This window comes from Grampus griseus (assembly GCF_964374135.1).
Source record: "Grampus griseus genome assembly, chromosome: 18".
Lineage (NCBI taxonomy): Eukaryota > Metazoa > Chordata > Mammalia > Artiodactyla > Delphinidae > Grampus > Grampus griseus.
The window spans coordinates 74,568,223-74,583,975 of NC_139012.1; the positions used below are offsets into that span (position 1 = coordinate 74,568,223).

Here is a 15,753-nt window from a genome sequence, read left to right on the forward strand (position 1 = left end):
TGTCATTGTCAGTGCCCTAGTCTAGGTTACCATCATCCCAACGGACCAACTTGACTCCAGTCTTGCACAACTCAAATCCATCTTCTACTTTCAGCCAGGATAAAAGAAAGAGAGAGAAGCAGAAAAAGAAAAGGAGGAGGAGAAAAAGGAGGGGAAAATGGGAAGAAAGAAAGAGAAGGAAAGTTTTATTTAATGACTTAATTGCTGAAATCCAAAGACTGATCAGGTCAAGTCTCCACGGTCCTTGACTGAATTAAATCATTAAAAGAGAGAGATAAAACGTTGATACTAATCTTGGCCATATCTACTTTTTACCAGAACGTATGACTCCAATCTCCCCTCTTCACTACTATTCTTCTCTCTTTAGAGTGACAAAGGGGCCTAGTTTTGGACTAATTCAAAAGATTCATGCTCAAGGTAGAGGGCTGTATGTATGTCTGTGTGTGTCTGTGTCTTGGCAAGGGCAGAGAGCAGTGAATTATCTGGAAAGGTAGAAGAGGATACTGATAATGAAGGAGAAAGGCAGGGATAGGCAAGAATTTTGCCTTGATAAAATTATCTAAAAAGGCATAAAAAGATGAGACTTATAGACATAAAGAGCAGCACTATTCAGAGCGATTTTTACTAGTCTTCAGTGTTCATGAATAACACAGAATAAAGAGGAACAGGGCGAGACAGAAAGGAGAAGTCAAATGGCTAACCAGAACCTCCAAGTTCATATTTCTACATGGTTTTTTGTTGTTGTTGTTGTTGTTTGCCTTAATGGGTTGTTATTTCTCCAGATTTCAAGCATGTCCAAATATGGTCAATTTAAAATTTATCACAATATACTCAACTTCTGGGCTATTCAGAAACTTAATATTTTAAGACCAGTCAAGTTTCATCTTATAAAAGTTAACATATAACACTACTACTAAAAAAAAAACAACAACAAAAAACACTACTACTATTGTGAAATTAGTCTAATATCACAATTTACAAATTTTCTGAAGTAAACTGGGCCTTCTGATGAAACAACCCAATAGAGGAAATATGATTCTCTAAATAAATCAGATTCAAATTGGTGGGGACAGTGAAGGAAAGTTGACTACTACCGCTTACAAGAGATTCACACCATTGTTCTTTTAAATATAAGTTCTCCTACTAATAATCTGACTATCTTAAGGGCAAAGTGGCATGTGTATGTCAGAACCTGCCAGATGAAAGTCAATTAGTAAGAGGCTTTATGTTATGGTAGAGTCAAACAAAAACATTTCTGTGAACTCAGCTTAAAGTCACTCTCTCTATATAAGAGTGTGAAACTACAGGCACATTAATTTCCAAAGACGCTCATTAGTTCATCTTTCATAAAGTTTGTCAGAAATGGGTAACACTATTCTTGAGAATAGTTTGATACTATGTACCAAAATGAAAAACAAGCATATCCTTTGACCTAGTATTCCTACATCTAGGAATTTAGGCTAAGAAGAAAATCACCCAAGTAGAAAAGATTCCATTTAGCACAGATTTTTTAAATGATTTTTTAAAGTGGTGGGGGGAGGGATAACTAAAATATCTATCAATAGGGATCTGGTTATGTGGATTATGGTATATACAATAGTGTGTAGCAATAAAAAAATCATGAGAATTGATATATTTTTATTTACCATGAAAATAGGCCAATACCACTATTGAGAAAAAATAAAGTAAAATTAGGCTACAATACAGCAATTATACTAAATTGCTTCTTGTAAAATGGTGTGCATATGCCTAAGAGAACGGGTTGGGCAGGGAGGGAGGGAGAGGGAGAATGTGTGTACGTGCATGTGCACAGGTGTGTAAAAGGATTCTAACTAAAGATGCTCACTGAAGTGTTAAAAGAAGATTCTATCTCTAGGTGGTGAGGAAATGGGACATTTTTGCTTCCTCCTTTGTACTTCTCTGTAGTATGTGAATTTTTTTCAATAAACATATATAACTTTTACAAAAAAGTTTTAAGAAAGTTTGTTAAGATTTGTAAATTATGAAGCCACTTACACTACTCCCTTTTCTTTGCATATCATCATCACTGAATGGAGTGGTATTAAGAATTCACAGAGAATATGCAATATTCAAATTGAGACGAGTAGGACCAATGTATATAAAAAAAGCAAAAATCTGTATCTGGAGGATAGAAGGCATTTAAAAACAAAAACAGAGGGGCTTCCCTGGTGGCACAGTGGTTAAGAATCCACCTGCCAATGCAGGGGACACGGGTTCAAGCCCTGGTCCGGGAAGATCCACATGCTGCGGAGCAACTAAGCCCGTGCGCCACAACTACTGAGCCTGTGCTCTAGAGCCTGTGAGCCACAACTACTGAGCCCGTGGGCCACAACTACTGAAGCCCGCACGCCCTAGAGCCCGTGCTCCACAATGAGAAGCCACCGCAACGAGAAGCCCATGCACAGCAACGAAGAGTAGCCCCCGCTCGCCGCAACAGAGAAAGCCCACGTGCAGCAACGAAGACCCAACGCAGCCAAAAATAAAATAAATAAAATAAATAAATTTAAAAAAAAAAACAGATGAAATGCTTCCTCTTCCATTAAAGGTTATTTACATGTCAAAGTTCTCCAATAACAGTAATCATTAACCATCACCGAGGTATTCTCAATATTCTACCTAGTTAATTCTTAATATTACTCTTCCTATTTATGTCAATTATTGGGTTGGCCAAAAAATTCGTTCGGGTTTTTCCATAAGATGCTAAGGAAAAACCCAAAATGAATTTTTTGGCCAACCCAGTATCTCAATAAAGTTGGGAAGAAATATTACTCTCCCTAAAAGAAGCAAAAATATCCATTTAGGTCCGTTAACGAGTAATCCAGGAGACAGCAAGACCATCACCACATTCCAGAGAGGCAATAATTACTTTACACAGCTATAACTATCTTGCATACCTATGTACATCTTCTATCCATAACTATATATCAGTAAAATCTATTTGTCACATTGCATAGTAATAGAGACTTACTTGGAGGCATTCTTTCTAACCAAGAATCCTGCCACATTTAATCACAAAATTTAACATATATTAAGATTTTTCAAACATTTTTCCATAATGATATTTTATGTCTTGAAACTATACCAAAGGAAAACTTAAGAAAATGTACAAAACTTAAATTCAGGACTAAATTTGGCCAAATACTCATCTCACCAGATAATCGTTAATCCAGGTTAATTCATTTAACTAGTTGAATAGCTAATAATAAAAGATAATGTGCTGGGCGCTGTGCTAGGCACTGTGGAGAACAAAATATTTGAAACATAGGCACTACGTTCTAGAAGTTCACAGGCTGGCATTTCACAGGTACAGAATGTACCCTGAACCCAATTCCACACTCCCAAGAGCTCAGAACATAAATAAATAACTACCTATAGCGTGCCATTCACTGCTAGCCGGTATGTTATATACACATTAATTACAGCAATGTGCAGTGCGAGGGAAGGTGAACAAATGCTTCGAGCTGTCTAATTAGTCATGAGACCATATGCTCGAATCGAACCCTAAAAGGCAAGTTTGCTGAGTCAAGGCAGAGAGAAGGGCACAGCAAGCAAGGAGAATGTTCAAAGGCAGAGGCAGGAAGAGCATGCTGCTCTCCATCGTGCTGCAAACTGTTCAGCAGGCCTGCAGCAGTAATCTGAGGGGTCAAGAGGCACCTTGGATGCCTTTCTAAGAGACTTGGATTGTATTCTAATGACAAAGAACAGATGACAAAGAAGAGAAATCAACCAAGTAGTGGTCTGAATGAAAAGACCAGAAGCAGGAAACCAGGTAAGAGACTACAATAGTAATAGTCCGGGTAAGAAGTGGAGGTGAGCCTAAACTGTACTTTGGTTAACATTAAAAGTGAAGAGAGGGCTTCCCTGGTGGCGCAGTGGTTAAGAGTCCGCCTGCCGATGCAGGGGACACGGGTTCGTGGCCCGGTCCGGGAGGATCCCACATGCCACAGAGCAGCTGGGCCCGTGAGCCATGGCCGCTGGGCCTGCGTGTCCGGAGCCTGTGCTCCGCAACGGGAGAGGCCACAGCAGTGAGAGGCCCGCGTACCGCAAAACAAAACAAAACAAAACAAAAGTGAAGAGAATTTCAAGGTAGCACAATCAACAGATCTTAGTGGCCAAAGAATGTGGCAGATATGGAAGATGGAAGAATGAAGAACTCACAACTGGGTGATATCAATAACCAAGACAGAGAGTGGGCATATAGCTGTGAGTAAGTGTGTACAGATGTGTGTGAGTGAAAGAACAGGTTTGAAGGAAAAGATATAGTATTCATTTTAGACACACTGAGTTTTTAAAGTCTTACGCCATATAGATGAAGATGTTCAGAAGCAGGTAGTGTGTGTGCGTGTGTGTGTGTGTGTGTGTGTGTGTGTGTCTGTGTGTGTGTATATATATATATAGGAGTCAAATGTGACTAGCGAGTAGCTGAAGTAATGAAGATAAGTGAGATCACCTAGGGGCACTGTGTGCAGAGACAGGAGAGTCAAGGACAGAGCTTGGGAGAGTTCCTGAGGGCACAGCAAGGGACAAGAGGTCCCTGAAAGAGACTAATAAAGAACAGTCTCAGAGCTAGGAGAACAATAGTTTCAAGGAAAGAGGACCGGACGACAATGTCAAACGCAGTAGAGGTCAAGTAAGAATTGTGACTTTTGGTAGCTAGGTAAGCTTACCAAAAAGAGTCTCAATAGAGTGGTGAAAGTGAAAGGTAAAACGCTGGGACTTAAGGGATGAATGAAAGGTGAAGAACTAGCAACAAGCAGGAAGCAGTTCTCAAATTGTATCACACAGTTTCCCAAATGTACTGACCACAGAATATTTCCTCATGTAGCACTCCTTGGTACTGGAAGACCAAGCTAGGAAGAAGACATCAATGTCAAGGGAGAGACTGTCTAAAACTGAAAAGGGATAAATAATGAAATAAATTGCTAGAGGGACTAAAGACAGGTTCTGAAGGATATAGTAAAGGAACACCTGTTTGTTTGCAACCAAAGGAAAAATAGTGGGAAAGGGTGTAAGTGAAAATGTTGTGCATAGTTAGAAAGCCAACATATGAAGCAATTCATTCTCAATGACCTCTTGTTTCCCTCCTCTGAAGAACACAAGTCTCTTACTCAAAAGTGACACAGGGGATGAAGAGGTCTGAGGTGAATGGTAAAGGTTTAGAATAGCAGCTGCAGAGAAGAGGAGAAAAGAAGAGGGTCTGGGATGGGCTGTGGGTGAGAAATCAGAACTTATATAGTAATATCATTTTAGCTGCCCCACAGTTCTGTAACTTTTCAAAGTCCTGAGGAACCCTGAGTAGATGGACTGAAGCTTCACTCTTATAAATTCCAATCCACTCCATCTAAAGCCCAAAGGACCTCATTTCCTGGGGCATAGAGACGAAATCTCCTGAAATAACACCAAAATTCAGTAACTAATTAAAGACTGAAGGATATGCAGTGAGTTTCCAAAACCTCCCTGGGATCTTAAAAGCAACAGTAACAAGCAACTAGAATTCACAGCTGAATTTGTGGGCCAAGAGATTTTAATGTGAGCATTCTTACAAATTAAATACTTGTAAGAAATGCCATTTAATCAGACCACAAGGGGGAAAAACACCATCAAAAGAGATGTTAACAAGTATGAATCTCCTAATACACCCAACAGTCCAACAGTTCTCATTCATTTACATCACTCTGGAGGTAAACTAAAACAACAGTAATACTAGTAATTTATGATTCATAACTCCACTATTTCCAAAGGTCTAAGACAAAATGAGACTTACATGTTACATAAAGTCTTTTATATATATAAATATATATATTTATATATAAGTAAGACTTTATGTAACATGTCATTACTTTTAGGTGCATCTTAACCTGCAATACTCTGAGAAGTTTATAAAACCATGCATTTCCCATCCTTTCATTCAAGTTGACATCTGATTGTTACATGAAGGATGGGAACACATTGTTATCCCTTCAAAAAACGCATTTTTAAAGTAATTTTTTAAACTATTCAAATGAGTCAGCATTAAAATGAGAGCCCCTAAGAGACACTTAATGTCACTGCCTCTTTCCATATATACCACAATGCCATGCACATCTGAGTATAAATAACTGAGAGCACCCGAAATAAACAGAAACAAAAACCAAGTTTAGGAGGGATGAGGTCAAATTGGAGGAATGGACATTTATTTAATATCTACTACACAAATAATAGATTCAAACAGAAAGCTGAATCTTCACAATAATTCTATAAGGTAGGTGATAAAACAGTTCAATCCTGAACGGCATTTGAGCCGTAATCATAGAACAAATGTAAAATCTCAAATTCACGTGCAGATTGGTCAGGCAGAGGAATGGGCAATCATCTGGGCAGAGACTAAGGAAAGATGAAAGTGAACTTGCACTTCAGTGAAATAAAGAACTGCTGATGCAGAGTTTTAGGTGACCTTCCATCTACCACCTGCTCGGTGTTTAGACTGAGACCATGAGAAAAATACAAAACAGAGGAGCTTTGTCACATAATAACACTGTCAAGAAATAAGACTAGTACCAGGCTCAGAAGACTGAAAAATATCAAGAATATTTCTACAATGTTAAATTTTGAAATAAAAAAGAAAAAGAGAAGATCGTCTAACATTTCAAAAGAAATCACCACCCTATGTTCTAAATCAATTGTGATAATTAAACTAAACAATAGTAATATATGATGGCTATAAATCCCAGACAACCAATGATCAATTTTTCAAAATATATAAAATTCTTAAAATAAACTACCACAAATTTCACATATTGCCTAAGAAAATAAAATTATACAATGACATTTAGAGACAAGCAGAATACCTTAAGGGTACAAAAATAAACAACACATGCCTAGTCACACGTATTTACAATTCAGTTGGAAAAGACAGGTAAACAACCAATATAAGAGAGAATGAAATAATATTAAGTATTGTGAAGAGTAAAAAAAAAAAACAAACTTTTTTTTCTTTGAGGTGTTTGAGCAGGTATTTACAGAAAAGGTAGCATTTGAGCTACTCTCAAAGGAAAGGGGGGACTTCCCCGGTGGCACAGTGGTTAAGAATCCACCTGCCAATGCAGGAGACACGGGTTCGAGCCCTGGTCCAGGAAGATCCCACATGCCGCGGAGCAACTAAGCCCATGCGCCATAACTACTGAACCCGTGCACCACAACTACTGAGCTTGCACTATACAGCCTGCGAGCCACAACTACTGAAGCCCGCGCACTTAGAGGCTGTACTCCACAACAAGATAAGCCACAGCAATGAGAAGCCCATGCACCGCAGAGAACAGCAGCCCCCGCTTACCACAACTAGAGAAAACCCACATGCTGTAACGAAGACCCAATGCAGCCAAAAAAAATAAATTAAATAAAAATAAATTTTTAAAAAAAAAGGAAAAGGGAAGAAAGTTTTTTTAGGCTCTATTAACAATGGTACAGAGATAAAAAGGTACAGAGAACTGACAATGTATTTCATATTATATGAGGTATAAAAGATTCCATATGATTAGAATTTAGTACATGTGGACAGTTAAAGAGAGATAGCCCTAGAAAGGCTGAACAGATCCTGAAGGGATGTGACAAAAATTATTCAGAAGATACACTGAGGGTATATATGTCAGTTATGTTTAAAAACAAAAAGAAAGAAAAAGGAAAGGAAAGGAAAGGATAAAAAGATACCGTGGAATTTTAAAGAATGGGGATTAGAGGCAGACAAAATAGCAGGAAAATCTCAGGATATAAAATTTAATAGATCTGGAATCCCAGCTCTACCACATAGGAACAATAAGCCTTGTCTAAATTGCAATTTCCGTATTTTTCAAATGGGGATAATATGTCACTATTGTGGTAGAGCCTTAATATGATGGCAAATGTAAATTGTCCAATGTATCATCTTTCAATTAATGGGTAGTCAAACCTCAGTAGTTTCCTTTTCATAATAAATGGTAGAATATGGGAGAAGACAGGGAAGAAATGAAGCTATGTACTCTCAGTGACCGGGAAGATGATAAAGCCATTAACTAAAGAAGGAATATAAAGAGAATATAAAAGAAGCAGTAGATTTGGAGAAGAGAAAAATACACTGAGTTCTAGACTTGCCAAATTTGTAGTGATAGAGGGATATACATCTACATGCAAAGATACCAGAAGGCATGAAAGATTTGGGTCTTGAACTGAGAAGACAGTTCTAAAAGAAATAAAAATTTAAGAATCTTAGGCATACACGGGAAAGCAAAGAACAAGTGAGCCAAGAACAGGAGCTCACAAAGAGCAGGGATGAAACAGAGTCAAGAATGCGTGGTGGGGACTTCCCTCGTGGCGCCGTGGTTAAGAATCCGCCTGCCAATGCAGGGGACACGGGTTTGAGCCCTGGTCCGGGAAGATCCCACATGCCGCGGAGCAACTAAGCCCGTGTGCCCCAACTACTGAGCCTGTGCTCTAGAGCCTGCAAGCCACAACTACTGAGCCCGTGTGCCACAACTACTGAAGCCCACGTGCCTAGAGCCCGTGCTCTGCAACAAGAGAAGCCACCGCAATGAGAAGCCCGTGCACCTCAACAAAGAGTAGCCCCCGCTCGCCGCAACTAGAGCAAGCAATGAAGACACAACACAGCCAATAATAAACAAATAAATAAATAGGCAAGCAAACAAAGAAACAAGAATGCATGAGGAAAGAGCTTCAAATAAAAAAGTGGCCAGCAGTATTAAGTACTGGATGAAACTGTTGGATTTGGTGATTCAGGAGACCTCTGACAAGCTTTGGGATTTGTTTCCAGCAAAATTTTTGCTAACACCAAACTCCAAGCACTGAAGGAATAAATGGGTTGTAAAGAAATCAGAGAAAAGACTAGAATCTATTTCAAGGGTCCCCAAGTGGGAACTCCACAGAAGTAGTAATGGAGACCAGATGGGAATGATCAATATTTCAAACAGCCATATGAAAAATAAATTTGGCCTCCATCAAGCTACCTCCACAATATAAGAAAAATATTAAATTTCTTTGATTCTCTAATTAGCATATTATATATTTTAGAATGAAAGCATGAATCACTGTTTTACAAATGTCCTGTGTTCAGCAGACAGACTCTTTCATATCACAAGATTCTTGGTAGAAAATTAATAAAAAGATTATTAAGTACTAAACGGCTGGGAATCATAGGGCTCTTGAAAGAAATCCAGCACTGAAGAGAATAAATGCAATTATGAATGATCCAGGTAGAAACTTTCAGAGAAAGTTTCTGTTGTTGTTTTAAGGTTTTTGTTAGTTAGTTGTTTGTTTGGGTTTTTTTGTTTTGTTTTCAGAAGTGGAAAAACTTGTTTTTCCAAAATTTGTTTTCCAAAAAGATGTTAGGTCAAGATTAAGAAATCAGTGTAAACAAATATTTAAAGTTCCAGAAAGAGAGACAGTTAAATGTCACTGAGAAAAAAAAAAAGATGAATCATGAGGAAAAAAGACTGACCTTACAAATACTGTGGAGTTATGCATAAGCTACAGTCCATGTCTGGAAACCTACATACCCATTCTCATCCTCAAAAAAAGTTGTCCTACAGAAGTTCAGTTAACCATTTAGACAATTACATCAATCATAGCTCTAGTACAACTAGAACTACGTTACACAGAAGTGAAGAGATTCTGAAGCCTGACAAACATGGGTTCAAAGTTCTGTTCCTCTACCGACTACCATTTAACCTTAAGGTTACTTAGCTTCTCTGAAGATGTTTCTTCATTTAACAGTAACAACTGTCCCATAAGAGACCAAAAGAGACAATACATGTAAAGAGCTTAGCACAGTGCGTGGCACAAGGTAACCATTTAAGAAACATAGCTATAATCACTAAAATAAAATATAGATAAATATTTTTCTAACCTTAGGATTGAGAAGACCTAAGCTTTAAAGGAAAGGAAACAAATGAAGCAGGAAAGATTAATATATCTGGCTACACAATCCTTTAAAATTTTTATATGTGAAAAATCTTTAAAATATTTGAAGGTAAACATAATACAAAATTAAAAGGCATAGGTACAGAATTGACTTATATAAGTTACTTTTCTCATACAACAAAAAGATAAAAACCCCAATAGAAAAGAAAATTGCACTGACATACTCTTTGCTCTAAATAAACAATACCAGGTACCCAACTTAGGAATCCACAAAGACAGTAATGGACACCGGGTGGGTATTTTTCAATGCTTCAACACATGACTGATAGTGTAAGGCATTCTTGCCCCTCCAACATCACATCAAGCTAATAAGGCATTCCTTACATCCTTAAAAAAGAACTATTTGAATTATATGAAACACAAAATAATATTAGTATTTGAAATATTAGATTCAGACAGCATCAATTCAATCTTTAGCACACTGAATGCAAATCTATTATTAGCTTTTTAATTAAAAATAAAGCATAATCCTAGCATATATTCTTTAAACGAACCTAATGATTTTTCAAGCTATGCTAAAGAGAAGTACCTTGGAACTGCCCCTGAGATACGGGGGACAACGAGGGGCGGTCAAGTGGCCGTACCTCTGCATCATCCGTGTTTCCCCTGCAACCTACATGCACTTTCACTTCCACCTGTATCTGTCCTTACGTAACTGGAGCCCAATTTATTTTCAGACTTTCTTTTTAAAACTGGAAAATAATTCTAACAATCCACATCAAACCTCTCTCCTGATCTCAAAAAGAAGAATTCAGTACACATTCTTCATAAAGGATATGTCCATTATGAATTCTTATTCGTAATGGACATATCCCAAACTTTCCACGGAAATTTTAAGTATTTGATTATGTGGACCACCCCCCTCCATTTCCCTGTTTTTCCTTATATTTAGAAAAATACTATGAAATTTTCAGTTGAGACAAATAACATGTTTTGCAGTATTTTGGGAATAACTTTTTTATTTCTGTGCCCAAGGTAACACAGATATTGCTATGGCATTGACAGTAAACAGATCAAAATACTGTGGAACCCCTTCATAATACAAAGTTGCTGACAGAAATAAAACCAATTGTTGACTCTGTTATATCTTTTCTGTGTGTGATATGTGTATGTGGGGTTATAGGCTTTTGGCTAGCAATATATTAAAAAAATACCAATGTACTCAGAAAGTTTGGGATGAAAGATATTCTACTTCCAGCTAAACTGAAATTTTGGTCAACAGAGCTATTTTATACAATTACCAATTTCTTTAAATGAGACTATAATAATTATAATCCAAATTAAAATGGAATATAATTCAAATTATTTTGTAAGTACTTCAGATTCAGAGTCATACAAAAGCTAGCCTTTGAGTTATAAAAATTCATTTTCATGAGCACAGATAATGCAAAGACTGAAATGTATAATAACTCTAAGACAACATACTATTGAAGTTGGTTTTACAGCCAACACTTGACAAGTTTACATACAATTTTTATCTCCTAGTAAAAATGTACAGAAAGACAACATGTGGAGCTTTCTATTGCTCAGACTCCAAATAAATGAGATTTTCTGTAATAAATTTTATATGACTTTTTAATGTAGTACAACTTTGTGTATTAAAAATAATTAAACTTAACTATAAACAAAATCCAAAAGGGAAAAACTAAATTAAATGGAAGAATAGGAAAATATACTACAAGCAGAGAAAGTTCAAAAAAAAGCCACAAAACAAAATCATTTAGTTAGTGAATGGGCCACTAATCTTACTTTGATTTAAAAAAAAAAAACAAGAAAACAAAAAACCTAAGTGTATCAGCTAAGTCATCCAATCTCATACACACCACCCCACACAGACACAGAAAGCAGCCAAAATATTCACTTTTCAAAAATGTCTAATAAAATTATTTTTACCTGTAAATTGTTTTCTGTGATTCTGTTCCACCAAACCATATTGATGGGTACTCCTGATTTACACCTGTCAGCAAGGCAGCCAATAGGGTTCTTTGCTTTTCGTGCCTTTGATCCCATCGGAACTAGCCTCTCCTCCAGCATCCCCAGGCGATACTTCCTTGGCTAGGAAAAAGAAGGAAAGAAACCAGGCCACTCCTAACATCCCCCATACTAACCTAAGCTAACATAACTAACATACAGAAGATATCAAGAATGGTGGAATAGGAAACAAGTAAAATTTCTAAGACACTCCCTCTAATGTCCTTAGCACCACCCCCCATTCCCCATCCCCACCCCCAGTACGCACACACCTCCAAAATAACCCATAGTCCTAACAACAGTATTACATAAAACAACAACTGTTTTAGTGAAATACATTATAATCTGAGTTTAGTGAACAGAAATTAACTTATCAGCAAAGTAAATGCTTTGCAAATATTTTTCCACTGGCACTTACCTATTCTCACTGCAATATGAAGAAATGGCTTCAAGGGCACAAAATACAGGTAAAAAAATTTCTTCACACTATATATCTTTTTCTCCTCCCCATCTCACCACCTTATTTCCTACTGAGAACCACTCCACTTAGAAGCAGCAGCTAATTTCAAGGAATGGATTTTTTTTTAATTTTTAAAATTCTATGCCCATTAGGGCAGAGTACAAATTGATCTATCTTAAACAGGCATTGTACTCAGTGAAACTTGTACTCAATGAAAAACAACAATCTCAGACAAAAAAATACACAAATTTCATTGGTCTTATAAATCTCAGTAGTTTGAACAGATTGATACTAAGTAGCCTAATAAAAGCACAGATTCATTGGCTAATATTATAATAAAGTTAGTAAACAATCTTAAAAGTGGTTGGCAGGGATTTTTTCATACATGAAGGTTAATGAACAGTTTCCACCATTTTACTTCTCTTAATTATAGCAAATTTGTACTAAATTGCATCTTAAAGGGAATCTGTATATATTTTTTCCCTTTAAGGAATACTGATACATTCTTGGGAAGGTATCTAATTTAAGATCTAAAATAAGAAAATCTATGTTTACTCATTGTTCTGTCTTAAGACTGCTGAAGCAAATAGTTGAAATTAACCTTCTTCAAAAATTAAACTTGCATAAGAAACGAAACTAGATTACCCATCTATCCGATAATTATAGCAGTGGGTAAAGTTTCATGAAGCTAAAATATTTCCACCTCTATGCAACCTTGAACCAATTCGATTACTCTGTGTCTACATCACAAGCAACTTTTGTGAATGAGAATAGAAATATACCCTTTAGAACCAAATTATAGATGAAAACATTTTAAAGCAAGTTATTTTTAATAACATAGCTCACAAGTATAAGGCTCTGACATATAGCAAAAATAATATAGCCTTAATTAAGCCTTCACTAATTTAAAATTTGTATTTTAGAAAACGTCTGGGCTAAACATGATCCTATCAAAAAAGTTCAACACATCAAAGAGTATTTATTTAAACAAAATCACAACATGTCAAATAGGTTCTATATATATATGGACACCTAAATTCTAGTCATACATTTGAAAGCAAGAAAATTATTGCTTTAAATGTTCTTCTGTTATTTAGAGCCTTCACAAATCCAGACTTGTTTTTGAGCCAATTATTACCTTCGTGAAATTTATTCTCATGGTAGTACATTAAGCAACATAGAAAAAAAGGTTTTAAATAAATCCAGTGTATAATTCTCCCACCCCAGCAGCTCTCATTATATGTTTGTTTTTCCAAAAAGGAATTCACTATTCCTCTCCCTCCTCCCCATCACCCCCAAAACCTATAATTAGCCCAAGACCTTTCCTCTTAGGTAGAAGAGATCCCCAAACTTGTGCCGCTACAGATTTAAGTTCCTTCAATAAATAGCCAGAGACTAAAGTCCAATGCAAAAGTAAAACTTTCTATGTGATACTGAATGAAAAGACCTAAGGTATCAATACCATTTAAATACCATTATAAGCAAGAGAAGACAAATGACATCTGTAAAGAGATGGCAGCAACACAGAGCATGATGGTGAGCCAAAAAGATTACAGACAGAAGTCTCATTGCACAGAATGTAAATTATGGTAAAATCTCATGTCAAAGCTAATTTCCAAATTATCTGAACTATTATTTATTCCTTGAAGGAAAAATGTATTTTCAACTAAACATGAGAGCCTACTTTGTATCAAGAACTGTTCTAAGTACTTGGAATGCAATGATGAATAAAACACACACCTTTCCCTCCAAAAGAGGACATAACCTAGTGGTTAACAAAGTCATGAGAACAGAACACACTCACTGTGATATGAAAAATGCATATATAATCAAGGTACCAATTGAACAGAGGCAAAGAAGGCTTCACAGAGAGGATGAATGCCTGAGCAGTGTTAAAGCAAGTGTCTAGATAGGAAACAAAACAAAACAAAACCAGAGTGAGTGGGAGAGAAAGATGTATTTGTAGGTTAGGAAAAATGCACATGTATAGGCATACAGGCACTCTGTTGTCAATTAAGGGAAAACTACAAGTTTTCAGTCTATCATTAGTAGAGGGCCAAACTTGAGAGTGAAAGAGGAGGCTTGAAAGCAATAAAAAACCACGAATTGTCTTGTATCCTATGCCAAGGAGTTTGGACTTCACTCCGTGGGCAATGGGGAACTCTTGAAAGCTTGTGAATGAGAATTAAACTGGAAATAGGTAGATAAATCAATGGTCTCTGACGATAATCCAGGTTGGGGTTTCCCAAACGCAGCACTACAGACTCTGGATAATTCTTTGCTGTGGAGGGCTGTCCTTGCCCTAGTCTACAGAAGACCAATCCAATGGTTTAGGACTAAGGGAAATCCACTGCAGGACGATGAGCAGCATCTGCCCCGGTCGTGACACCAAAACTATCTTTGATGTTCTGCAGGAGTCGGGGGACAAAACTCCCCCACCTGAGAATCACAGGCGTAGGTGAAGGATGGGAACTCCAGGAAACTGCAATGCAAATAGAAGGCGAAGGCGTGGCTGGGGAAAGAGCTGCTGGCTTAAAAACAACTATCGGTGATTAAGTGACAGTAGGGTCTACGGGAAATAGAGAAGTCAAATGGAAGGTGAGGAAATAAAGGGCAAACAGCATTTTATGGGAAATGTTTATTTTCCCCAAAGCCTTCTGAGTCCTACAAGATCCAAACCCCTCCTCCAGAGCAAACAAAAGCACAAGCCCTCTTCCTTGCCCCTTAGCTTCCAGCAGTCCCTTCCTAAACCAATCTTGAGAATGTGTTGGTCAAAAAAAAGGTATGTTTCCTGGTTGATCCTCCACTCTTGACAGCCTCCTTGCCAGTCCAGCCTGCTGGTTATTATGAAACGGAAGCATTTTGCAAAGTCATGTCCTGTTGGTAAGTAACCAGTCTGTCTGCTCCACCTCCTAGTAAGTCAACATCGTACATCAAAATTCCCATTCTCTTTTTGTTCCTGTGGTAAAATGTCCAGCATACCATGTAACTATTTTTTCTCTCTCTCTAATATATATCATTTTTACTTTAAGTCTCAAGATTCACCACAAAACTGATTTTTATCATTCTTCACAAAATCTAAATAAACAGCACAAAAAGACAGTAGTTGAAAACAGTTTTACACTTTTTATTGGGCATTTAAAAAATAACAACTTAGGGCTTGAAAAAGTTGGAGAATGTATTCTAGACTAGCACATCTCAACTGTAATGAACATATACTCTTCTAGGGATCTTGTTAAAATACAGATGCTAATTCAGCAGACCTAGAGTGAAGCATGAGATTCAGCATTTCTAAAAACCTCCCAAGACTACTAGTGTGCTGCTGGTCTGGTGATCATCCTTCCAGCAATAAA

The 15,753-nt window shown here is 37.1% G+C and overlaps 1 protein-coding gene across 2 annotated transcripts in view; it reads right to left on the minus strand.

Moving 5' to 3' along the window:
* The window catches only part of PAN3 (poly(A) specific ribonuclease subunit PAN3), a gene marked incomplete at its 5' end in the record, with an annotated part of 115,833 nt that overhangs the window by 74,870 nt on the left and 25,210 nt on the right, over positions 1-15,753 (minus strand). The window contains one exon of one of the 2 annotated variants that reach the window (XM_082675547.1): positions 11,863-12,024. The exons of the other annotated variant lie outside the window; for it this stretch is intronic. Within the exon in view, the coding sequence (XP_082531673.1) occupies positions 11,863-12,024 (162 nt within the window). The remainder of the gene's footprint in view (positions 1-11,862; positions 12,025-15,753) is intronic. 2 annotated transcript variants of the gene reach the window in all.